This window comes from Pezoporus wallicus, unplaced genomic scaffold (assembly GCF_028554395.1).
Source record: "Pezoporus wallicus isolate ANWC-B61680 ecotype Strahan unplaced genomic scaffold, APGP_CSIRO_Pwel_v1 contig_3488, whole genome shotgun sequence".
NCBI lineage: Eukaryota > Metazoa > Chordata > Aves > Psittaciformes > Psittacidae > Pezoporus > Pezoporus wallicus.
Window position 1 is genome coordinate 1181811 of NW_026635397.1, and position 25924 is coordinate 1207734.

General features: G+C 44.4%; 1 protein-coding gene across 8 annotated transcripts in view; it reads left to right on the top strand.

The window, feature by feature from the left end:
* The window catches only part of AGAP1 (ArfGAP with GTPase domain, ankyrin repeat and PH domain 1), a 320437-nt gene extending 294742 nt beyond the window's left edge, over nucleotides 1-25695 (top strand). For all 8 annotated transcript variants that reach the window (XM_057422254.1, XM_057422264.1, XM_057422272.1 and 5 more), the window contains 2 exons: nucleotides 23693-23948; nucleotides 24341-25695. In XM_057422254.1, the coding sequence (XP_057278237.1) occupies nucleotides 23693-23948; nucleotides 24341-24544 (460 nt within the window). In that variant the 3' untranslated portion in view covers nucleotides 24545-25695. The remainder of the gene's footprint in view (nucleotides 1-23692; nucleotides 23949-24340) is intronic.
* The last annotated feature ends 229 nt before the right edge of the window (nucleotides 25696-25924 follow it).

Consider the following 25924-nt stretch of genomic DNA (forward strand, 5'->3'; position numbering starts at 1 on the left):
GCAACTGAAGGATGAAATTTACTCTAGAAGGCATAAGGCTCATCTATGAGATGCTCATTAAGAGTTCAGAAAGTACTGCACATTGAGAGCTTCGTTCTGCTGAGGTATTCGACAGATCTGCTTAACTGCAAGGGAAATAGCCAGCACCTTAACAAATATTTATTCTTATATAGAAAGAAAACTTACATAAAACATTGTCTTTTTATTTGAAACTTTCCTGTGTACTCGGTGTTTAACCTGTTCTTCTAACTTCTCCTGTGTAAGGTCATGGTTTAACTAAGCATGTAATTCAGGTTGGTTTCTTTATGTGGCATAAGAGCAGTTGCTGTAAAGCCAGTTTCTTCCTGGTTTGTGCTGCTGAAGCTTAATTATATCAGTTATTTTTAACACCTCTACATGCATTTTCTGCTGTTAAGAGATACATGAACCAGTTGTGGTGTATTATGAGATCAGGCTGTTACTGGTTACACTGAGAGGGAGGAAGGGTGATCCTCATGTTTCCTTTTTCCTGGGCTTAATTCAGACAGGATGCTCTGGGAAGGTTGTGTTGCATGGGCATCAAGCTCATGGTAGCTGTCACTAGTGGTGACGGTAGTTGTGTTCCTTCATTCTCCCGCATTGTTTTTGACCATTTCGGCTGGTTTTAGTGGTTATTTGGATGGCAGCAGGGAAAAGAACGTGCCTAAAACCAGCGGTGATGAGGTTTAACACTACTTGAAAGAAAGGCAATACCTTGCCGTGCTACTGGTGGCTTTGCTGGCCAGTGACACTAGGCACAGAAGCAACAGCATGCCTTTGCTTTAGTCGTGGCTACAGAACCTGCAGGGCTCCATAACAGTAACTGTGACCAACTTTCAGTTGTGATTTTTTTCCCCCTTTGTTTAAGACTGAGCTTTGTTTCTGGCTCTGCAGGAAGCTGGTAGCCTCTGGCAAGGGACTGGGGAGATAAGACTTCAGTAAGATAACTAAATGAAAAGGGCAGCAGTGAAAAGATGGTGCTGGCTTTTGACTGGACTGAAACTTGATATACACATCAGCCCAAAAGCAGTGTACCCACGGCTCTCAAATATTATCCGTTTGTCAGAGGCAATGCACTGCCTGCTGGATTTTTAGATGTGCAGGGCCTGGTAGGGGAGCCAGCAGCAAACCCCTGAAAGGAAAGAGTGACCGGAAGAAATAAGACCACCATCACTCCAGCTTTAAAGTAATTAAATAGCAGGCTAAAATGTGTTGAGGTGAGCGCAGGTGACGAATGGGAGCCTTTAGAGGGGAGGAATTAGAGTGAGATAAAATGCCTCGCTGTGCCTATTAACTAAATTGTGCAGACAGTGCAAAGTCCTGTTGCTGGAGCACTTTTTGTGCGGGTCTGCAGAGACGTACGGTAGTGAGAAGAAGCCATCCCTTAATAATTGGTAAGCCTCAAAAGGTATGGATAGGATAAGCTTCAAAAAGTCTTCATGCTGAACAGATGATTATGTCATGGCCTAGAAATCTCCCAGCTAACTTTTCTTTTTCCCCAAAAGATTTAAATTTTCCTGGTTTCATCCAGGTCAGAATTTCCAAGTGATGTTTTTAATGTATTTTCACTTCTCTACAGCGCCAGCTGGACTTGAGACCAAGTGCACTCACAATTAAATCACAGCCTCAGTTAACAGCTTTAAGACTCCTCCACAAGTGGAAAGAATAGGCTTGTGTCACTTATGTACTAAAACTGAAGGAGATCTTCAGCCTCCAGCTTGAGATATATCTAGAAGTTGACTTTTTCCCTTTCTCAAGAAGCAGAAATCTGCAGCTCTAATCCTTGGCTAATTGCATGCATGTGCTCCTGTCTGAGCCCTTCCTGACCAGATCTGCTTTGGCCACTTCCACCGCTGAGACCGGCCATAAATAGATACCTGAGATTGCTTGGATTGGCCTGTTGTATTAAGGCAAAAAAAAAAAAGAAAGGGATAAGCAGCTACAGAAATCAAAGTTATTTGATTGGACTCTTGTTGCGGAGAAATAGAAGCTTTAATGGATTTAAATTATTATTGCAGTTGCAATTTTTAGAAGTAGAATCACAGAATCAACCAGGTTGGAAAAGCCCTTTAAGCTCATCCAGTCCAACCGTTCCCCAGCACTGCCAAGGCCACCACTAACCCATGGCACTGAGGCCTCGTCTCCACTGTGTGTGAGCACTTGCAGGGACGGTGACTCCAGCCCTGCCCTGGGCAGCCTGTTCCAATGCCTGAGCACCCTGTGGGGAAGGAATTGTTCCTCAGCTCCATCTAAACCTGCCCTGGTGCAGCTTGAGGCCATTTCCTCTTGTGCCATCCCTCGTTCCCTGGGAGCAGAGACCAGATGCACCTCACTGCAATCTTCTTTCAGGTGGTTGTAGAGAGCGGAGCAAACACAACTGCAGTTGTGGTTGGTATAGGTGCACCCAGCCATGAACACCATCACTGGTGGGAGAGTATTGGTGTAGGTCAGTGCTTGCTTTCTCTGGGAGAAGACGAGGATTTACTAGTGTGCACACTGCAGATAACCCATGGGCTCCAGGAAATTCCCAGTTCTCTGCCTGTGCATGGGATGACTGTCATTCAATCCTAGAATGGTTTGGGTTGGAAGGGGCCTTAAATCTCATCTAGTTCTATGGGCAGGGTCACCTTCCACTAAAGCAGGTTGCTCCAAGCCCTATCCATCTATGTGTAGCTGGATTTCTCTTTTTGTGTAGCTGGATGTGGGTTTTCCTTCATGGAGGCAGGCTGTAAAATACTACTGAGTTTGCATGTTAAAGAGCCAGGGGTGAAAAAAAGAGGTGCAGAAGGGAGAACATCCCATACCTTGAAATGTGAGTGGGGCAGGGAGCTGTGCAGAGACAACTCACTTTATACTTGTCAGAGTTTTACTTCATACTTGCTTTATACTTTCAAGCCAACCTCATTGCATGGCTTATTGCTTTAGGGCAAGTTAATTAAAGCCAACAGAGGATTTAAAATTGGGGAAGGGGAACATTTCTTAATTATGTGATGGAATTTCTTTCTGATTCATGGGCTTTCAAAACCCAGTCTGTGCGAAGCCCCTTGCCTGTAGCTGATCAGACCTGAGACCAGCACAGCTGCAGGTAGCTGGCACACAGGTTTGATGGCGTCTCCATGGAACATACTGGGAGGCTGCTTAAAGGTCCTGCCAAAGGTCCCTTTGAAATGCCAAGTATCTGTGATGGCAGTTCTGTTACAAATAAGTCACTGGTATTTTGAATTAAGGACATAGTGTGTTTTACAAGGGGCCTTGGGGTGTTTGTGGGGCATGTGGAGGAGCAGATGAGGCTCTAGGAATGCACAAAATGCGCACAGAAAAACATGAGATGAAATGAGAGAAGAGTGTCCAGAAAGTCACTCTTCTGATCACATTTTGGGACTTGTGAAATTAGTATATGTCCAAATCCAGTGTTTTAGTTGGCATTTGTTAATGGAGCCAGACAGCTCATTTAATCATAGGATTGTAGAATGGTTTGGGTTGGAAGGGCCCTTAAAGCTCATCCAGTTCCATCTTCCTGCCATGGGCAGGGACACCTTCCACTACAGCAGCTTGCTCCAAGCCCCATCCAACCTGGCCTTGAACACTGCCAAGGATGTTCCAGTGTGTCAGCACATATATTGGTTATCAGTGTATGGGTTAAAATGTGCAATAAGAGTGGAGAGAGCATGAGGTGTCCTGGTATAAATTTTACTGTGGTCTTCAGAAGGGATGTTTCTGTAGTGCAAAGAAAATACCCTTCAGAAAAGGACCAGCATCAACCCAGCCTACAGGGAAGGCCTTCAGGGTAAAGCAAAAGATAGTGCAGACAGCTCAGGAGTAATAAAGTGGTAAAAAAAAACCTGAAACTGGTTTTATTTTATTTGAGATACATAACTTGGGATAAACAGAGCTTCTTGACTTACAGAAAGGGGCAGGATGCACCAGAGCAAGAACAGGACTGTGTGTTTCTGAGGAGGGAAATGGGATGCAGTGCCTGGCTCCTCTACAGGGAAACTGGCTAAGTCTCCAGTTAATCATGAGACTAATTTGTCAAGCAGTATTTAGTGGGCACTTTGTGAGTATGTACGTGGGCAGGGTAGCTTGTAAATTTGGAGGCACCTATTTTGTCAGACAGCAATTAATACCTGTGATGTTTGCTAATGTACTTGGAGAAGTCTTCTCACGGTGCTTACGATTGGTCTGGGCTCTTCTCAGTCAAAAAGGAATGACAAAGCAGAGCAGGACTTTTGCACTTGCAATCAATGTAGTGCTGTTGTTTTCATGCATATTGAGGAGTTGTAATTTGCTTTTACATGGGCCGGTTGGTACCGCTCAGTGCAAGACAGCAGACTTGGTAAGGTGGGTTGGATCGCAAAAGTAGGTGCTCATATCTAAGGTGTCCCTGCCTGTGTCAGGGGGTTGAATTAGATAACCTTTAAAGTCCCTTCCAAACCAAACCATTCCATGATTCTATGATCTACGTGAGTGTATTGGTCTGGAGCAGAAGGTACTAGTTTGGTTCATGAGATGGTCCATACAAACTGGTTTCTCTTTGAAGAAGCCCACTTGGCAGCTCCACATGTGCTCCACACTCTACTTGAAGGGGCCAACCCATGGTGCTTTGAACCTCTTGTGTAGTTGGGAATGTTTAATTCAAAGGAAGAGACTCGTTCAGTTCAAAGTAACGCCCCTGGATCATTAATATAGAGGGTCCTTGGCACCAGCTGCTCCAGCCTGCACATCTGCTTCTATTGCACCTCTCTGTTTGCTGTTGTAGGGAAAGCCTTTTCCACAAAAAGCAGGAGATTGAATTGCTGCCTGGCCCAAACCCAGCACTCAGCTCTCAGTTGAAGTGCTTGCTTCCAGGTTTCCTCAGGGGGTTCAGTGTGATCTGGGGGCCTTTTGCTAATGTCTGATTCTTACTGGCCTCAGAGTATTTGGTTCTGGGTTTATAATGGAATCTTGACAGTACAGTTTCCTCTCAGGCATGTGTATTTCCCAACTGTGTATTTATCAAGCAGAGCAACATAATGTATAAAATGCATAAAATGGGAAATACTCTTTTAGTATAGGTCTGTAGTGCCGTTTCGCTATTAAACACTCAGGAAAACTAGTTCCACTGCTTAAAAAAAATAAGGAAAAACCTGGAATATGAGGTTTTAATCAGGAGTACATTGGGTAGCAGATTGCAAAGCGTGTAAATAAAGCTTAGCTCCTTTGTGGGGGCATCTCAAGCCTCAGTTAAAAACGTGAGCTTTCTTTAAGCCAGAACTACATCAGCAGCGTAAGTGGGATAAGACTCACAGTAATTCAGCTTGATGCAGGGATCAGAATGGGTGCATGTCAAGACCATAACTTTCCATACAAGAAAGGGAGTTTGGGAGAAGTGGTAAGAAAGATTTTGAGTCTTCAGTGAGCATCTTCAGGAGGAGATGCTGAAGGGGTTAATGAAATGATTGTAATCATGGGGATGGAGGCGCTTGCAGGCGTTTGGAGGTGACGCACTACTTGTGAAAAGGGGGTCTTGTAATTCAAGCAAGTGCTCCTAGGAGGAGGGGATGTAATTGAGAGGAGGTGTTTGGACCGGTTACCTTAAGCTGTACAGTCATCTCCCAGGCAAAGCAGTGAATCCCATCCATGAGTAAATACATGACAGGGAGCAAGGCAAGGGACCTAATGATCTAGGTGGCCTTTACTTTATAGGATCTCTGACAAGGAATCTGGCAGCATTCAGCAGCTAGAGCAGATTACTTAAATATTTCATCCTGTTCCATGTTGAGTCCTCGATCACTCCAGAAATCAACTGAAATCAAGATCTAATTCCAGTGCTTTTTCCTCCCATGTCCCCTGCTCCCCTCTTGCATCCGCTGCGTGTCCATTTCTGTAAGTTTTCCCTGCAGAACAAACCTATCATTTTTCACCACAGGATATTTACAGCTTCAATCAGTGCCAAATTCAATTGGCTTCTGATCTCATCGCTGGAAGTTATAGATGCAGATATTATTTGCACTGTGGTTAATTATGGAGCAATCAAACTTTGGCTTTTCCACTGTAATTTCCTCTGCCAGCTAATTTAATTAATCACCCCCAGCTCAGCTCTTCCAGCTGCGACCGGCAGGGTCATTAATTAGACATGTGGTGGTAGCTCATAGACCAGTTCCTGTTAAGGGGCTGCTGCCCACTTGATCTCTAAGGGAGCAATAGCTTTTCTCAAAGCATCCAGACAGGATTTGAGGGGGCTACCAGGTTATTGTGTTCCTCAGAAGCGATTCCCAAAACATGGACTGCAAGCAAACAGCGGGATTACTGGGACTGGCCGTGGTTCGGCAAGGCAGGGCTGGGATCCATGCATTCCCCACCAAGATGTGATTTAGGGTCTGACCCGGCAGTTCTTCATGGTACATCTTGTCTGTTCCAGGAGCTAAAAGAAGCCTCTCAAAAACGTGATAGACCTTATCTTAATAGGCCTTGATAGACCAACTTGAATTGCCAGGTCACATCAATAATAGGAGCCTTTTTTTCCACTATAAAAGCCATATAAGGTAACCAGCTGGGTCTGCCACATTGTTTGGATTTCAGAATAATCAGGAATTATTTCTTTTTGAGGGTCCAGCCTTTTCCAGTAGAGAGAATTGATTCTTACTTACCACTTAAGTATCTCATCCTGAACATTAGCAGCAAAGGACAAGTAATTTGGGACATGTGATGGCCCCACCTAATAGCTCTGGAAAGTCAAGCATTTTTCAGGGAAGACAACAGATCCTTCCTTAGTCCTTGCTCTTGCATAGTCTGTTTTGATAGTCAGCAATAATATCAGTCATTGGGTTCTGCTCTGCACCTGAAATATGAAAGCATCCTCCAGAGCCACTGTGTTCTCAGCCTGCAAATACAGTTGTAAGCATTCTTCATTACGAGGAGCATCTTTACCCTCCTTGGAGCACCAGCAGAGCCACTGGTGTTGCCATCAGAGCACACACTGGATGTTGAAGTAAGCTAGAAAAGCTGAAGATCACCAGCATAGTTGTAGCTCTCAAGCAGCATTTTCAACAGCATATGACAGCTAGCTAGTTCCACTGCACTTGGATATCAAACTTGTTGCAGCGCTGTCATTTCTAATCAATGCATCTGTCTGCCAGCAGTAGATCACTGATGGATTAGTTGGAGTCTCCCCCACTTCTTTTCAGACTAGACAAACTCCACTCAAAACAACTGTTTTAATCATCTGGGGTCACAAAGCCTCCTTTCAGCCTCCTCTGTCCAAAACATCCATCAACCCTACCCAGAAATTAGGAAACTGAAGATAAAACAATCAGTTCTCTTCACCACTGTAACTGTGCCTTTTTTCATAGCAGAACAGCACTGTGGGCTCTGGCGAAGCTCCCTTTTTTGAAGGAGAAGGTGCTTCTGACACAGCCCTCCCTTCAAATGCATCTTACCCTTCACCAGTGGCTTCTTTTCTTCCTTCTGTCTCATAAGATTCCCTTAGTCTGAGCTGTTTTGGGAGGATGCTTTCAATACAGAGTCCCTTCCTTGCTTGCAGTCAGTGAGAGCTTTGGGGATCTTCACAAAGATGCAGTTCAGCAACAGTTTCAGAGTGGGGAGGTCACATCTGGAAGCTTCTATCACCACACAAGAAGATTGTTGACATGTTATTGCCATCAAAGCCCTGAATAAGAGTGTTTGGTAATGGATAAGAAGCCAGCCTGTCTCTTCAGAGAAGCTCTACACGTGGCTTTGGAGCAAAAGTTACTACATTTACTAGGCATCAGTGCTTACAAACTTCAGCAGGGGGCAGCCAGATCACCATGCTAAGAGCACTCCTTTTGGATAACCTTTCTCAGCTTGAAGTTGATAGTCTCATAGCTGGAAATGCTGCCACTGAAGGAGCAAGTCCCCTACGGATCTTGTATCTTCACCTTAAAAAGGTACTGTTAAATAATTTCCCAACCAGAAGTAGACCAACACCAGCATTAACTAGGGCACTATGAAAACCAGTTCCTTGGCGAAGAGAAGCAGCATCTGCAATTCCTTAAATAACCATCAGTGTTCTATAGGCAAGCTGGGAAATTTGTTTGATTTTGCTCTGCAAAAATGAGAATTGCACTTGGTCTCGATCAGCAGCTTGCAGTCACCCTGTGCTGCTGCTACTGCACCTACTCATGTCACTTGGCTTTGTTTTATTTGAGCAATAAACACCTTAAATCTCCCCAGAACCATTGCCCATCTTCTATGGAGACTCATCATAGTCCTGCCAGGCATTCATTAAGCTTCCAAAGAACCACCACATTAAGTATTCCTCTGCTCCTTATCACTCAAACAGTTTACTTAGAACTTTACTTTCTCCTCCTGAAGTAATCAAAATGTGATATTCCACAGATTGCAGAAAACTGTCACTGCTGTATTCTGTGCTAATCCGTCACATGAAACAGGCATCATTTGGGCATCAGAAGAGCATTAAATGTTTAAATAAGCAGGAGCCAGTCAATGAGAGTCCATTAACAGCTCCAGATGATAGGGCAGCAGAATGTTTGGATCACAGGTATGCTGGGAATCACAGCACAGACCTTGCAGAGCAATGGGGCATCTACATTCTGCAGCAGGCACAAGGTTTTCTGTGTTCTTCATGCTGTTGCTCAAATATTCAAAAGGAATGCATAAGCCAGCAGAATGGCATGAGGTGGTTTTAGCTTAAGGCACAGTATGAAGCTTATTCAGCTCTTTGTAAAAGATAAGTCCATGAGATAGAGACTTCATCGCTTTCTTATAGCCTTGTTTTCTACTGTACAAGCTAGTAATAGCTTTCAGTGTAGCTTGTCCATTAATGATGAGAGAGGGGGAAAACGTCATTTTCAACCTGTAGGCACGAGCAGAACATCCTCATTTGCCATCTTCAGTTCTTGAAATAACTGCTCTGATAGTAAATGCAATGGGCAGGCCCCACATGATGGGACTGTCCAGTGTAGACATGTGTGTAAGATATTTCACTAGTTCTTGAGAAGTGCTGAGGGACTTGAGTCCACCTTAAATGATGAAAGGTGATGAGGAGACTTCTCTCAGTCACTTCTCATGGGTGGAGGAATAACTGTCTTCTCATGAGTATTAGGATCCTCTTGTGATCTGACAAATAGATGTTGAGTTGTGCTGGAGCAAGGATATGACCTATGCGTACTCACAGCTCTCAGTTCTTTCCTCTCCTGTTCGAGTCAAGTTGCATTTTAAACCGATTTCTCCTCCTAGTAGTAATGATGTTTTATACTATTTCCCTTCATTTGCTGTTGTAAGGCGAGCTCTTCATTTTCAAGGGAAATAAATACTACGTGGAGTTCTGCAGGGTATTTTGCTCTAATCCAGGGGCATATCTTCTCTTCACAATAAAAAGACCAATTGTAATTAGAGTGTAAGGCTTCTTTTAAAAGGGTGACTGGCAAGGGGAAGTTAGTAAGACTAATTATCAGCCACTGAAAATAGCAAATCAAGCTGTCCATACCAATATCCCAGAGGAAGGAAGGTGCCCCAGGAGCCGTGGAGAGGGGTTAGATTAGAGCTGCCCGTGCGTGAGCCCTCTGAGCTGCAGAAGGTGCTGATTGTAGTTGTCAGGTTTGTTGCTGTTAGAAGCTATCCTGCTATAAATACAGCCCAGCCACCCTCATCTTAAAAAAGCTCCTTAAACCTTCCTTTTCTCCCCTTCCGCCGCTTCAGAAACACACTGGCTGACAGTCCAAATGTTTGAAATAATTGGATTCTGCATTCTAATTCATCTGTAAAGTATTCGTTGATTAAATTAGCCTAATAGATATTATTTCTTACATGACTGCATAATTTCATCCTGATTGGATCACTATGGCACTAACGAGTCCCCCCATTTACTATTGACTTGAGAATCACAGAAGGCTAGAGATAACTATCATCTTGTTTCCATTTTATTCTTTCCCAGGCTAGAACTTAAACTGATTTATACTAAAAAAGCCCTACAGCTGATGCTCAGGTACAGTTGTATTTTAGTCTTTGAGACCAGTGTTAGGGGGAAAAAAAAACATTGGTTTATATCATCTCGAGCCCTCTTTTATTTACTCAGTGGGTTGTTCTGAAGCAGAAAGATTAACTGACCATTTAAATCCCTTTGGGGGGAAATGGAAATATTTTTAAATAAAAGACGTTTTATTATCCCATCAAAACAGATAGGCACATTGCAAATGAACCTCATAAGGACTGCACACACTCAGGGAAATGAAAATCCTCCTTTAAGGATAATGTTTCAATGAAAGCAGTTTTAGCTTCTATTAGGGAGATTTTTTTTCTTTGAGCTGCAATTTGAGTGTAACCAAGAGAAAGGAAGAAGAAAACAAAATTGTTTTTAGTTTCACACTAAATGGAAGCAGATCCTTTTCTCCTAAGTAAGAAGGAGCTACCTTGGAGTCCTGCTCATCTGCCCTAAGGACGATGGATTCATGCAACCAACTGCCCAACCCAAGCAGACCTTCTGCAGAGGGTTTTTGTTGGGAAGGGGTTAATAGCACAATTGGCTCCTTCCCCTGCCCCAGTGGCTGGAAACAGCTGGTGGGTTTTGTATAGGGCCGCTGAACTGAGCAGTCAAAAGGAGGTTTTGGCAAACATTCGGCCTGCCTGGGACAAGAAGAGGTGGGTCAACTCAGGAAACGGTTTTCATGAGCAAACGGGGGGGAACAATGCTGGCTCAGCAGGAACAGAAGGGAGACCCGCTCCCGCTGAATAGCTCCCCCAAAAAAAACCCAGCTCAAAAGGAAGAAGGTCCATTCGCTTCTGGGAATCCAATAAATTGTTTCAGGAAGTGGAAGTCTGTGCAAGCTAATGGAGCCATGATTGACGGGTGGTTCTCATTACGGCGCCCATCAGGGGACAAAGTGAATTCCAATGTTATTTAAGAGGTTAAGTAGAAATAAGATGCAGGTGACAGCCCAAGGCTTGAGGCATCGTGCACCGCTCTTCCTGAGGTTTCTTTTGTGAAGAGGCTCTGCAAAACCTGAAATGAGTGAGGCAGGGGCAAGTAGAATTTGGTCCTACCATGACTAAAGATGAGTTTACCTGACTGCACAGGAGAGGGAACGGGGAGGTGAAGGTTGCTTTGGTAATCCCTGCATTAGGGAGGTCTTGTTCCTTCAGTCTGCCTTCCAGCATGGGCTGCCGTATCCTGGTGCTCTTGGGCATCTCAGTGCACAAGGAGGAGAGCAAAGCACTGTGAAAGTCTATGGTGGTTTGTTCTTCATGGCGCAAGCTCGGAAGTTCCCACAACCTGTTTCCTGAGCCCCAACAAGAGCACTCCGTCACACTCGGAGCCAAAACAACTACAGTTATAGGACATTTGTCTGCTACTTGTGCTCTGAGGTCTGAACCTAGCTTGAGAAGGAAAAGGAAAATGCATTATCAGTGACTCAGCTTGGCTTGTGCTCCTGACCAGGAGGCATCTTTATATTGCCGTAGGTTACATAGCTGAAACAAGTCTTGTTTCTGGCTTTGCTCGGCAGAAAATAAAGGCAAACTTGCTTTGCAAAGCATCCAAAATGCAGTGTGGCTTGCACAGACTGTAAGATGTGATTTAAGCTGTAACCAGAGGTTTAAGGTAGATCTGGATGTATGCTGAAGATGCTAAACCATGCAGACTATATATTTTTCCCCACTTCTGTATTGTTGCTTTTTCTGAATGCCCAAATAAGCAGTATTGTCTGTCTTAGCACTTGTGGATGTCATGGGGTGGGAAGCTGAAGGATCTGCTCTTGAGTCACGGTATTGATAGAATATTGCATGGTGCGTGGTCAGATACGAGGATGTAATTTAACCAGGAAGTTCACGGCTGGCTTGTGAATGACAGTGAAACTCCCAAGTATGATGTGTGTAATAAATCTGGTTCAATGTAGAATTAATGTGATACTCAAAATGACTATTTACCATTTGAAGTTCAGACGTGACTGTGTGCGAGAAGTAAATAGCAGTGCACAAGGCGTTGGGGAAGGACACTTAGAGGGGAGAGGAAAAATACCTGCTTGCATTGTCTCACAAGTGCATTCCCAAGTAATGCTAATGAGAATTGCACTTTAAATGCAGGATTGATTTGTGATGAGATCAGCTCTAAAGAGTACATTTGTGGAATGATAACCTGATTGGTGCTGCTGCCTCTTGAAGGGCTGAAGGGGTCTAATTGGCATATAACGCACTATAAATTTATTAGCAGCTTCTGCTTTCTCATTGGCAGGCCTTCTCCTGCTAACCACCAGGAAATTACCAATTTTCAGGAGTTAGTCACTCAAGTCACACTGCGTCTGGGTTTTAAAAGGAAGCCTCCGTCGCCGCTCACATAAATCCTGGCTTAGAGCTTGTACATCAACAGCCTGCTGGAGACCGGTCACTTGTGTAGCGGACAACTTGAACACTGTGTGTTTACTATGCAACTTCTACCCTCCTTGGCTTGCTCTCCTTCCCACCTCCTCGCTGCAGACCCAAGTTGCACAAAGACCGTTAGGAGGTAACTAATCAGTTTGGCAGCCCTTGGGCTGCAGCTGCCACAAACCAGAAATTACAGTTTGTTGGCAGTTCGCATTCAGGGCTTTGATGGTACTTATTGATACATTCAGCCCTGGGGCATATCAGCCAGGAGAGGACATACCCACTATTCCTGGGGTTTTTTTGGGAGCACAATAGAAATATTCAGGAGCCGATGTAATTATTTCAGTGATTTTGCTTTTAAGATGGAGTCACAAATTAGAAAATAATATTCACATGTTTCTCCTAATTGGTAACAGATTAAGGGTGGTTTATCTTTTTTAAATCATTTCCAAATGTGTCCTGAAGAGGGATTTGCAGGGAAGTAGCTGGAAAAGAGAGGGCACTTACGCACTGAGAGCGTTCGGCCAAGAGGCTTTAATTCTGGCACACGGCTTTTCAATCCCTGCACACCTCTCTCCAGAGGTGCTCTCCAAGCAGAGCTTGCTGTCACTTTTGGAAGTGTCTCTGGTGTGGATTTTCTTTGCTGTCAGGTTTTATGTGGGTTTCCCACTGTTAAGCACCAACCCTATGGCTTGTAAATCATAAAAGCCTAAAGGTTTACAAGTGATTAATCAGCAGAGGTGTGCAATTAGAAAGGCCTCAGCAGTACTTGAGCACTCGGGTGTCTTTTGAAAGCTGAGTCCATTTCTAATCTCACCTTTTGGGACGCATTTGGCCAATTCCAGTGTTGCATGTCCCGTTGTTGAAAATACACAGGAAAAAACAGCATTAAGGTTTCATTTCTTAGGTACAGATTTCTGTGGGTGTTTAACTGCTGAGGAGTTCTCAAGTCTTTTTTCAGTCTTAGTTGCTCAAGTTAATTCTTCGTCTTTGCTCTTTCAGACATGTGAGCTGGCCTATACTAACAGCCTTTTATTACCATTTGTGGCTTTAGAAAGGCACCAAACCCCTGCAATCCGCTGAAACTGAGGTAGAGGGAAATCCCATCATTTGCTGAACAGAGAGAATACTTCAGGAGATGTAACTTGGCACAACAGGCATCGTGTTTACTAAATAAAAGTGGTCATTAAAAATGGAAAAGTATGATGATTTTTGTATAGTCCTTAGCCTCAGGGAGATGTTCGAGGCAGCCAGAGTAGCTCTGGTGAAGCCACCACTAGAGGTGGCGTAAGTGGAACAGGCAAAGATGTGTTGGTGAAGAAGGGAAGATGTGTTGGAGAGGAAGAGGAGGGCATGGGATGTATTGGAATCACTGATGAGGAGATGTTGGAAGAGGAAGGCGGCAGATGGGAGAGGTCCCTGTAGCATCTGAAGAACAAGGGTCATAGGAGTGCTGCCCGCAGGGATGGTCTGACTACTTTCCAGCCCTCTAGACCTTCAGCTGCAAACGTGCCTGCCTTGCACTACTGACTTGTGCAGCACAAGCATTTGTTTTATTTGCTTGCTGCTCCAAATGTGTTTTTCTTCACAGTCTTCTCAAATACAATGTTCATTACTTGTGGGTTTTTATCTCTTACATAAATTCAGTGTAATGTTGTGGGGTTTTTTTCCCCAAAAACTCCAAGAAGTACTATCTTATTGCTTGTGCTGGAATTAAGGTATTAAAGCCCCCTGAAAGGGCTTTTGTTTTTCTTTGCAAACCAAACTGTGGGAGTTATTGGTAACAGAGGATCAAAATTGTCAAGAAAATTTTGGAAGGTCTTTGTGAAGCATTGTAATTAGACTGCCCTCTTCCAGTTCCTGATTGTCACATAAAGATTGAGTTCCCCTTCTGCAGCCCACAGCATGTTTTTTCATTTTGGATCATTGAAGCCGCCTTTGTGTACTAAAGCAAGCTCTCATTTGAGATCTCTTTAATGTCTCTGCTGCAAGTTTGTCAGCCCTTTGGGTAGAGTGGAGGGTCTCCCCCCCCCCCCCCATCTCATTATTTATAAGGCATTGGTGCACTCATAGTTGTGCTGCTTCTCCACTTTACAGCATTACAAGCCTAGGAAAAGCTCCATTTCTCTTCTCTCATCTGTTTATGATGTGATACGTTCCAAAGCAGATCACATCAGCGACTGTTATGGTATCCTTAATGCGCTGTGATAGTCGCATCACGGGAGGAGCCACATCGCTGATGTACATCCCTGTTACATGCCACATTACTCAGGCTCGGTGGGAACCTCACTTGGCTACCTCGCTCCGTCTCTCACCTGGCACAGATTATTGAGATTTATGCATTGAAATATTTGTATGTCACTCCCTCCTCCCCTGAACGCTGTACAAGAGCTTCCTCTAATAAGAATATGGAAGCAGAAGCCCAGTTTGGGTTGGAAATAGCTAGATTTTTAGGCATGAATAACCAAGATAACAGATTACCTTGACTTCCAAAAAGCCTTTCCTAACAGTTGATTTTTAGTAGCATTCAGAACTGTTCAAAATGACTGCCATGTTTTGTGGGAAAATGGAATTTTTTTGCCAAATTTTGTGGGAAAATGGAATTTTCATACTTTTTCCCTCAAAAAAAAGGAAAAAAAAAACCTGGAATGATTTCTTGAGCTATATTTAAAATACTGTTGCATTAAGCATTGCCTTCCTGTAGGAGAAAATTAGTGTTAACAAATTGCAAATTAATGGAATCTTCTAACCTGAGTGACTGTATATCAAATTGTAAATTGAAATTTCCAGTCTGTGTTTAGGTACTGGCACAATGCAATTTGATTTATACACTTAAGACATCAGGTTAAGTATGGTTACACATGAATAATGAAAGGCATTAGATACTTGTTTGCAATTATGATTCTCTGCATATATATGTGTTACTGCAAACAAGCAAGAAGTGAATATACTCCTTGGGTTTAGCATGCCCAGGCAACTGTTGTAGAGCAGCTATTGGCTTTTCTAGGTAATACTTGTAGTATGCCCAAGTGTTGAGGTTGACCACCCAAGAAATTGAAGCAGTCCATGTATATATCTAGAACCACACAGTGATAACTTATTAGCTTATTTTTGGTAGCCAGCACAATGGTATGTTTTGGTTTAAATTCTACATGGATGTTCGTAGGCTTGTACATCAAATATCTAGGTAAAAGGAATTGGATCAGGAAATGAATAGTGTTTTGGTCAGCAGAGGGTGGGTGCAAAGGAGTGATCATTCATGGCTGTTGTATTCCAGATTCTCATAAGGTCTCTCCTTGCACATCCTACCAGAAACCCATCTTCCTTCACTGTTCGCAGTGCTTTTTAAGTTGTTTTCACCAAGCTAAGTGTTTCAAATCCTGAGAGCTCACCATTGTCAGTGTTTTTTTCCTCCTGAATGTTGCTGGCAATGCTCTTAGAAAAATTCTGGGGCTTTCAGGGTTAGTAGAAAAGTACAATTTGTGGCATTCTTCAAGCTTTTTGTTAAATCTTTAGGGACTGTTTTCATTTCACACAGTTGCATGGAACAAAAATGCTCGGATTTCTGTTGAGAAAAGACCTAACCAGCTTGCAGGGCTTACAGTTGTCACACAGTCTTTATTCTCAACTTAATAAGCCTTTTCTTAGCATCGGCAGCATTCCTTGCCATTTTATGTCGCAAAGCTTTTGCTTAACTTTATATGGAGGAAACCTCAGGCGTAATATATTTCTTTGCGTACACCTTAAAAATGATTAGATTGAGTGTCTTGCAATGAAAACATAACTTTGCTGCAATTTGATGTGCTGTATCAGAGCCCACAGTTGCAGGGTATTTATCTAAAGAGCCTGAAGTCAGTAAACCTTGATGTCTTGGCCAGGCTGGTAATTAATGTTGTGCAGTGATAAATCCTGCAGCTGTCTTAATGCCTAAGGGAGAGCTGCTGCTTACCCTGTGGCATCACTAGAAGGCTAGCCTACAAGTGCAGAGGTAGCAGCTATTTTGGAGGGGGATGCTGTCAGAAGAGAGGGCAAAGAAAGTAGAGAAGCTCCGCTGAATCTGAATTATGGTACTGGTAAGTGTCGTGCAGGACATGATTAATTTGAGAAGCACATTCAGCTCTGCACGTCTGAGCAGTCTCTGTCATGCACAGTAGGGCTTTTTGTTTTACCTTTAAACACACAGCTATTAAAGGAAAACTGGGAAATGCATTAGTGAAGCTAATGGTAGAGAAGCTCCTGACCTGTGGGCTGAAGAAAACAGCTCCCCAACAGCGTGAGGGCCTTTAGGCATGCTTCTTATGGGAAGCCACCTGTCTTTTGGGACTGATGATTTGGTTTGGTTGCTTGAATAGGTCTGATGGTAGGAGAAGTAACTTGAGTTTGGCATGTTTTTATGGCACTGAATTGTCCCTCTCTGCCTATCTTCACTGGTGGACAAAACCGCAGTTTAACAGCGGTGTGAACGCAGTCCTCAGCCACATAACTTCCCCAAGTGTAGCCAAATTATTTCCAAGCTGGGTTACTATGCTGGACAGCCTTAGTCCAGAGTCCAAGACAAGACATGGGCTGTCTTATCTGTGGCTCTCCTATAGGGCTGGTCTTCGTCCATCAGGGATGTTTAACTTGTAAGAAGTAATAAGCTTAATAGGTTGACTTTATTTAATTATTAATGATCCCTTTCTGTCCTTCCAGCTCATAAAACACCCTGTAGGTTGGCAAAACACTCATAATATTGATCAGGAGCCAGAGAGATATTTATTTCCTCTTTGCCCTGGCACACATAAATCCTGGTCCCTTTCCTCGGCAGGCGGGATTTACAGTGGGCTGTTTCTTAAAAGCTTTTCGTAATTAAGGAATAAATACCCATCAGTCTTTGTTTGCTGTCTGGAGCCCTCTTGTTTGCCAGGGACCTATATATCCCCGGTGGGCTTGTGCGCCTTCCCCCTTAGCAACGCAGCCAGGGAGAGAAGGCATGCATGCTAGGAAGCAGTCAACTGCTAAGCACTTGCTTTGCAATAGAGTGGGGTCTTCTCCTGCAGAGAGAGGAAGCCCCTGTGTTTTCTCAGCATATTGTTCCCGGCTCCTCTTCCATGCCTCTCCTCCCAGTTCCTGCTTTGCTTGGGGCAGGAAGACACTTTGGAAATTCCTTGCTGCTAGCCCTTTCTTCTCGCCTTCTCTTCTTTTCCCCCCCTTGCTAGTTGCAATTAAAAACATCATGGACTTTCCCCAACATTTCAATCCCTTCATCTTGTGTTCCCCATCCCTGCCCCCAACCCCAGTGTTTCTCTTTTACCCATCCCAGCATTGCATTGCTGACTCTATGCAAAGCCATGCAGTTTATGGGATGCACCCTATGGTCGTCGCAGAGGGGGTTGTTTAAACATGTAACCCTGGCACAACCGGCTGCCTGGGGCTGGTCATTGGGTGATGCAGCTTCTTCCATGCTGGACCACAAAGGTAATGACGCATTATGGGACTGTCCGGCAGGTTGGGTGGTACGGGGTTAGATTTATTTCCTTTTCTTGGAAGAGACACAGTAAACTTGTCAGCCAGCCAACAGGAGAGAAATGCGGTAGTGCTCTCGCTGAGCTGGCCAGGTTGCTACTGTGTTACATGGTTGTACTTCAGTGAGCAACCAGCAGTGGCAATACACAGGCACAGCAACGCGAGAGAGACCATTTAGAGGCCTCCTCAGTGACAGAATTCTTTTCTTTAGCAAGAGTGAAGAAAAGATAAAAGATTTCAAGAGGTTTTTAGTGTTGTCAGAGGTGTGTGGGTGATAAAACCTCACTTCAAAATGCCTGTGCCAAGCGTGCTCCATATTTCTGGTGGCGAGAAATCAATGCTCTGCCGTGGTTAAATGCCTGCTGTCCATTGCGTTAGTAATGCTACCTTGTAGAATTTCACTGCACCTTTTAACAAATGGGAGTCATTTTAGATAACAAGCAAGTGGCACAACATTTTGTGTCATCCTTGTTATCACTTTGGTAAGAACAAGGTAAGAGCAAGGCTGCTCTTGCACTGGAGCTGTTGTATTCTGATGGCAAGTTCTCAGGCTCTTCATCTGCATGCTGTTTCCTGCACAACTGGTTCTGAGGCACCATATGACATGGCTTTTATTTCCTCCCTACACATCCTTTTCCTGTTTGCGTTTCATTGCTCTCCACCAAGTGTATGTGAGGTACAAATGAAGGCAGAGGTGAATGGGAGCAAGGAGGAGTAGGATGGAGAGTTGAGACCAGCAGTGTATCCTGCTCAGATTTGTTGGGTGTAAAGCTGCGGGTGGGAGAGCCACACGGTGTACTCTGTGGGGCTGAGGCGTGTAGGACATGGGCTCCTAAATGAACATCTCTGGTGCAAATCCACAAGGGAGGATTGCAGTGAAGCCCCTTGAGTGAAGCTGTGCTCTAAGCAAATCTGCTCTTCATGTTCTCTCAGGCTACCCAGTTAGCCCTCCCCCTTACAGTGCCCAGTATTCATGCTTCCAGATAATAATGATGTGATGTGGCTGGCAGTGTAATTTAAATAATTGGACATTATCTTGAGAAGCAAGCACCTAATTAGATCAAAATAAACTGAGAACTGAAATTTTCATCTGTTTCTAGTAACCCTTTACCTATGTACAGCATCACTGCCGTGGCAGAGATTTCATTGTTCACACCACTGTGTGTACGTTAGAATTCACTGGTGATGCTCCTGCGTGAGCAAAGAGCTTGGTGGTACTTTTTTTTGGCCAAGGTTTGGTGGCTCAGTCCTCTCCTGGTACCACAGGGTATTTTGGAGTCTTACTCTGTTGCATCTGGCCCTTGCATGAGCGCTGAGGTTTGAAGTTTGTATCAGCAGTCTGGGTTTGAACAGATAGCTTCAGAGATAAAAGGCTCAAGGAAAGTCTGATCTTCTGTTATTTTTTTGTTTCTCTTTGACCTCCTAGGTAGAGTTTATAATCCATTAATTTTTTTGTATATCTGCAATGAAAATATAGCAGTTAGGGTGATCCCTGCAAAAAAGTCATTTTAATACAGATGAGGAGGAGGCAGCTCACACGTTCTCCAGCATTACATAGCATTGAAGCGATCTGAGCACATGATGTTGCCTTCCCAGTACATTGGCTTTAGTCTGGTCCTGAGGAAAGGACTCCACTGGACTTCAAAAGTTCAGTAAAAGAGCCTTGGTTTGGCTTTGACAGCTACAACTGAAAAGCTCTGGGATTGAAGGGGTCATTTAGAGCAGAAGTTCCCAGGACTACAGCGAAGGGAAGAAAATGGGGGACATATTTACAAGCTGATGTATGTTTCCTTTATTTTTAGGGATTGGTTCAGTGTCTTTCTGATGGGTTGCTCTTGCCCACATTTCCTCGTACTCTTATTCAGTTGATTTATTTAAAGGTATGTCAGCGCTGGCTGAAATGAAACACTGTGCCTCCTCTTCCTGCTTATTGCTGACCGCTCCAATAATTCATTTTTTAGCTCATTAGCTAACAGGGGATGTGAACAGTGGTCCTCCAGGGAACTGCAGTGAGGTTAAGTGATCTACTGCTGACAACTCTGCTCTTGGACTGGCCTTCCTCCGGGGAAATGAAACCTCAACCAAGACAAGCTGTGGATCCCAGAAGTGAAATTTGGGCATCAGAGCAACAGTTTCAGTATTGATGTCATGTTGTCGGCATTGCTGAGGTGATGTGAGCAGCAGAGCTGAAGTTGTCTTCCAGGGAAGTCCCCAGGACTTCCCATTCAAAATGAAATGGTTTGTGCACAGAGATGTAGGGAGGGTGTTCATAGATGTTGACTTTCTAGATACTCATAGAAAACCAGTCTCTCTACATTTTGGCTGTTCCATGAGGCATGGGCAAGTGTATTTTGCCTCTTGCCTCTATGATAAAGTTACTTTTTCTACCAGAAAACCCAAATGATGTATCTTTCTTGTGCCCAGCTTGGACTGTTAAGCAAGACGTCCATCTGATGTAGTAGTCAGTGTCAGTGGCACGCTGCCCCCAGATGTCTGAAGCTCTTAAAACACCTTTATTTTTGTCTGTAGTGTTTGCTACCAAGACTGAAGTGGCTCAGATGGTGAATTTGCCAATCTATCCAAATCTATTTGCCAGTCCACCCAAAGATGGGTTTAGATTGGCAAAGGGTGAATTCACCCTTAATTCATAAGGGTGAATTATTTTTAGCCCGATGGGCCTATGACACTTCAGGCCATCAGGGCAGAGATACAACATATAGATGGGTTCATGATCAAAAGGTGGACTCAACAATAGGCACTATTGCCCAGGTTATTCACGACTGTGAAACATGTGCTGCAGTTGAAGAAGTCAAGCAGTTAAAGCCTCTTTGGTATGGAGGACGATGGTTGAAGTACAAATATGGGGAGGCCTGGCAGATTGATTATATCACACTCCCACCAACCTGCCAAGGCAAGCGCCGTGTGCTTACCGTGGAGGAAGCAACAACCAGATGGCTGGAAACATACGCTGTGCCCCATGCCACTGCCCAGAACACTATCCTGGGCCTTGAGAAACAGATTTTGTGGCGACACGGCACCCCAGAGGGAATTGGGTCAGACAAAGAGACTCGTTTCTGAAACAGATTTTTAGCAGAAAATCCAAATGAAGTTATCTTTCTTGTGCCCAGTTGGTACTGATGGGCAGGACCTTGATCTGTCTTAACAGTTGATGTCAGTGACACGCTGCCCCCAGATGTCTGAGGCTCTTAAAACACCTTTATTTTTGTCTGTAGCGTTTGCTGTGTTCCCACCACATGAGACTCCAAAAGTAAAATTGGACCTTAATGAATTGAGTCTTTTGGGGCCCTGCAGGAAACTGAACTGAGGTGAAATAACACATGCAGAGGTTGAATTTCTAGGCGAGTTTAGCCCAGTGGCACAGCCTGCAGGGTCCTGCTCTGACCAGCCACACCAGTGAGCATCTTCTGAGGGGCCCAGTGTCTTCGTAGCTGGTCCCCAGCTCTGCATCAGATTTCCTCCGGTTAAGGGATGAATCCTGCCGGGAGCATACAGTCATCATTAATGCAGAGCTGTTACGGGTTAGTTGATCATGCTGCAGGAGAGTGTCTTAAGAAAGGACCATTTGCATCCTCTCCGTCACTAATGCAAGTAGCAGCACATTCCTTTTCTCTTTAGGTTTATTTTTAAGGGTGTTCTCTGTTCTTTTGGCAGACTTTTGAAGCAGTAGGATAAACCTGAGCAGGATTGGGTTGTTGGTATCTATCTTGCTCTCTTGCAGCCTTCCAAGAGCAGCAGCATTGCCTTTGGATTGCTCCCCTGCAACACATGGCAAATGTCAGTGGATCTGTAAATCAGTAACCTAAAGCTCTGCAAGCCTCTGCCTGGCATTTATTGTCTTTATTTTGGTACATATCATGGAGTCACTATTTTAGTTGCATGTAAATTCTGATTAGGAGTGGGAGACTTGTATAAAACAGCTTGTTCTCTAAACAGGAAGGGACTTCAAGCCGTGGCAGTCACAGCAGCCAGTGCTCTGACAGGAGCCAAAAGTTACTATCACTCAAAAGATGCTCTGGAGAAGATGAAGGGAAGATTGCACTAGGCTAAAGAGGGAAGATTGACTAGGCTAAAACAGTTGTATTAGTTATGTGTCTGAGATATATTTTGCTTTTAGGATGTATGGATGTCTAAGAAGTAAATTACCTAGGTCCTGACGTGTGCCACTGTTGTAGAACAGCACAGGTTGAATCACTTCAATTTCCAGTCTGGCATGTTTTAAACGTGTAGTTGGATATATCGGTTATACTGTCAATCCCTCTGTCCGTGTTTAAAAAACATAGATGAGATATTTGCTAAGCATTCTTGAAGATACTCTAGGTGAATACGGGAAGCAGAACTGTTGCAGTGGTGCAAGAAGACCCATTTTGTCAGAAATAATTGCATGTTACTGTATCCTTTTCATGGCATAAAGTTCTGGTTCTGGTTTGATTTTTTTACCTTAAAACAAAATATAAAGGACATTAATTAAAGATGCAACAGTAACAGAAGTCTTTTTCTTCCTCCTCTCCATCTGGAATACCTGAAATGATACTCTCATTATCAGAGCCTGCCATAAAAGGTTAATTTGCAGCTCCCCAAATGTTTGGAGTGGGTTTTTTGTGTCTTTTAGCTTGCAGGAGGCATTCAAAGGTTTGATTTAAACGAAGCACTCTTTGTGTTCATTTTGTGTTTGTGCTTTGTTTCTGGTGGGGAGGGGGAGAGCCCTGGACCTGTTTGTAGGGTAAATTGTAGTCGGGGTAGAGAAGCTCATGCTTTGGGAAGCTGTGCCTGAAAGCATCCAGGCAGGTCAAAGCAAGGTCACTCCACATGTACCAGGAAATGATGCAAAACTAATCCAGATTTGCTGTTGGAAGGATCTGTTTACCTAAGTATTTAAAAACAGATTAGGGCTAACCTGACACTAGATTACTGGGAGTAGTGTAAACAGGGCTGAAAGGCATAAACAGAGCTTTGCCTTTTGTACTCCAGGAGAGAGAATCTGTCACCAGTAACAAGTTGCCTGGTTGAGGTGATGTATGTGGTTCTCACAGGCTGAACAGATTACCTGAGGTGCCTCTAAATGGGACTTTGTCTAGGGCTTGATCTCTTAGATCATATAATTGTATGGTAATTTTTTTAATGGAGAGTTGAGGGACTTGTTTGTAGTCCTTGTTCTCCTGTAATCTAATAGGAGGCAGAAAGCTTTTGGTAGTTCTTTGACCTACCAGAAGGAAACGATGCTTCAAAGTACAGGTTTGGGGGTTTGCGTTTTGGAAAAACAGAGGAAGCATCCATATGCCTTTTGCACTGGAACTTGTAGAAGGAAAACGCACCCCTGCAAGCATGGCTGTGTCTTTCAAGGCTTGCCTTCCTGTCTGAAACGCAGGCTCAAGGTGCTTGGTTACTTCTGGTCTTAGATACAGAAATCAGTGCGTTTTCTGTGACATATTTTGCAGCAGAACCTTAACATGCAGCCACGCTGCCTGGCTGGTCTTTGCTCTTCATGACAGTGAGGGCTCTTGCACTGCAGGGCTTTTTAAGACCTACTGGATGTTGTGATCTTACCACCCCATAGACATGGCATCAAGGAAGGGGGATCTTGGGCACTGCAGTAATACGGCTCAGTACTGATGAGATGGGTGACACAAACATTGCGGCACGTCTAGGTTTGGATGAACTGTTTCTGTGAGGGCTTTCTTGCCAAATATTTTAAGGGGGGATAATCTCCTGGTTGGTTAACTGCTGTTTGCTAGTGTGCTGGTACCTGAACTGCCACCAGTTAGAGGCAACAAAGGTAGCTCAGAGTGACCTTCTCCTTTGGCTTCTCCAGGGAAGAGAAAGAGCTCTGGATACGTGCAAAATATGAGCAGAAGCTCTTCCTTGCCCCGCTGCAGTGTCTGGAGCTTTCTCTGGGCCAGCATCTCCTGAGGGCTACAGCTGAGGAGGACTTGCGGACAGTCATCCTGCTCCTGGCCCATGGGACGCGGGAAGAGGTGAACGAGACCTGCGGAGACGGTGATGGGCGCACTGCCCTCCACTTGGCATGCAGGAAAGGAAACGTGGTGCTAGTGCAGCTCTTGATTTGGGTAAGTACTTGGTGTCCAGGGGAGGGAGCTGGCTGGTTTGGTTTTTGCTTAGCCGTGTCCCTCGGCAGGACCTAAGGCTTTAACCTGCCAGAGGGTAGATTGAGATGAGCTCTTAGGCAGCAGCTCTTCCCTGTGAGGGTGGTGAGGTGCTGGCACAGGGTGCCCAGAGAAGCTGTGGCTGCCCCATCCCTGGCAGTGTTCAAGGCCAGGTTGGACACAGGGGCTTGGAGCACCCTGCTCTAGTGGAAGGTGTCCCTGCCTGTAGCAGAGGGCTGGAACTGGGTGAGCTTTAAGGTCCCTTCAGCACAAACCATTCTATGATTCTGTTTGTCCCGAATCCACTCCTCTATTTTAATGCTGTCTTGGCAACACCACCTCTCTTCTTTCTGTAGTATGGCGTCGACGTGATGGCACGCGATGCCCATGGAAACACAGCGTTGGCCTATGCCCGGCAGGCCTCCAGCCAGGAGTGCATTGATGTTCTCCTCCAGTACGGCTGCCCCGACGAGCGCTTCGTCCTCATGGCCACTCCAAACTTGTCCAGGAAGAACAATAACCGGAACAACAGCAGCGGAAGGATGCCCACCATCATCTGAGGAGGAGCTCACTCGTGTATTCGCTGACCTGAATTACATCCGCAGCCTCATATTCCTCCATCCCCATCACAGCTCTGCTCTGTGAGTCTGGTAACTCTCCTTTCCCCTTTTCCCTTTGGTACATCCCTGTCCCATCCGGAAACAGTGAGGGGATGAGAAGGAGCAAAAGGGGCTGCAGAGAAAGCAGTTGTTTCAGTGGCAGCTCTCCAACGATGGAAACAAGCAGGCGAGTGCATGGGGGTTGAGCAGGACACGCTGCGCGTGGCACCGGGACCATGGGAGAGCGGTCGTCCCCGGGGGGGGACCAGGCTCCCCAAGCGTGGAGGGAAGGGGCGGAGGGAGAGGCGAGCAAGAGAAGGAAGGAGAGATGGTGACTTTCTGTAACTGACAGTTAAGCACATCAGTACATTTCACCTCTACCAAACGCAACGCCTGGATTTCATTCTCTTCTCTGAAGAGCTTGACGGCATAAATCAGAAGCAAGCACAGAGTTTGTCAGGTTTGAAGCTCCTATGATGGTATGTGTCAAATCAGTTGTAGCTAATCTGTCCGGGGAGAATACTGGCTTCATTACACTTGTATAGTTGAGTTCTTCCAGCATTACCGCTGTTTAATAGAACATGATTAGTCATCACGGAGAAAAAAGCATATTAGCTGAGGAGGTAGTTACATGGCACGCTTCGGTGATTGCTTGGATGTGATTGCAATATTCTTAGAAGCATCATATTATCTCAGACATGTTCTTTCAAGCCCTTGGAGCCCTCCTTTCTAAATTCACTGTCATAATTTAGTATCTGTTTAATTTTTCAGTCCAAAGAGAGGAAATGAGTTGCTGAGTGTTATTTGACTGCAGTCTCCTCGGTGTAAAAACAAAATGGAAAAAATAAATAAGAGTAAGTCTGAAACACAGAAAGGAATAATGAACACTGCTAAGGAAAAGCATTTCAAGTACGTTTAGTGAAATTAATAAACGCATTAAAGGCTAATATTTTTTCAGGCAGCAGACATAGGTTCTGTCATTTTGCCAAGGTAAATGTGTTGAGTTTTTGGTCACTCCTGTGATGCATTGCCTAACTTATACAGATTTTTGTATTGTGTCTCTAGATGATATGTATGTAAAATCTATTTGAATAAAAAACAAATAATATGCATTGATTATTTTTTTGTTGTTGTACAGAAAATGACATCTCTGTTAATTTATAAACTGTAATGGATGTGAGCTAAATAATGTGCAACTAGTTAGGGTCTGTGCATCGCAGATCATTGTACGTTGACAATATTCCCAGCAGTGAACTCTTGTTTCCATCGCCAGCCTTTGAGGAGGGTATCAGAAGGAGATGCTGGTGGTTTTGGCAAGAAAATGCAAGGTGTGTGAGACCT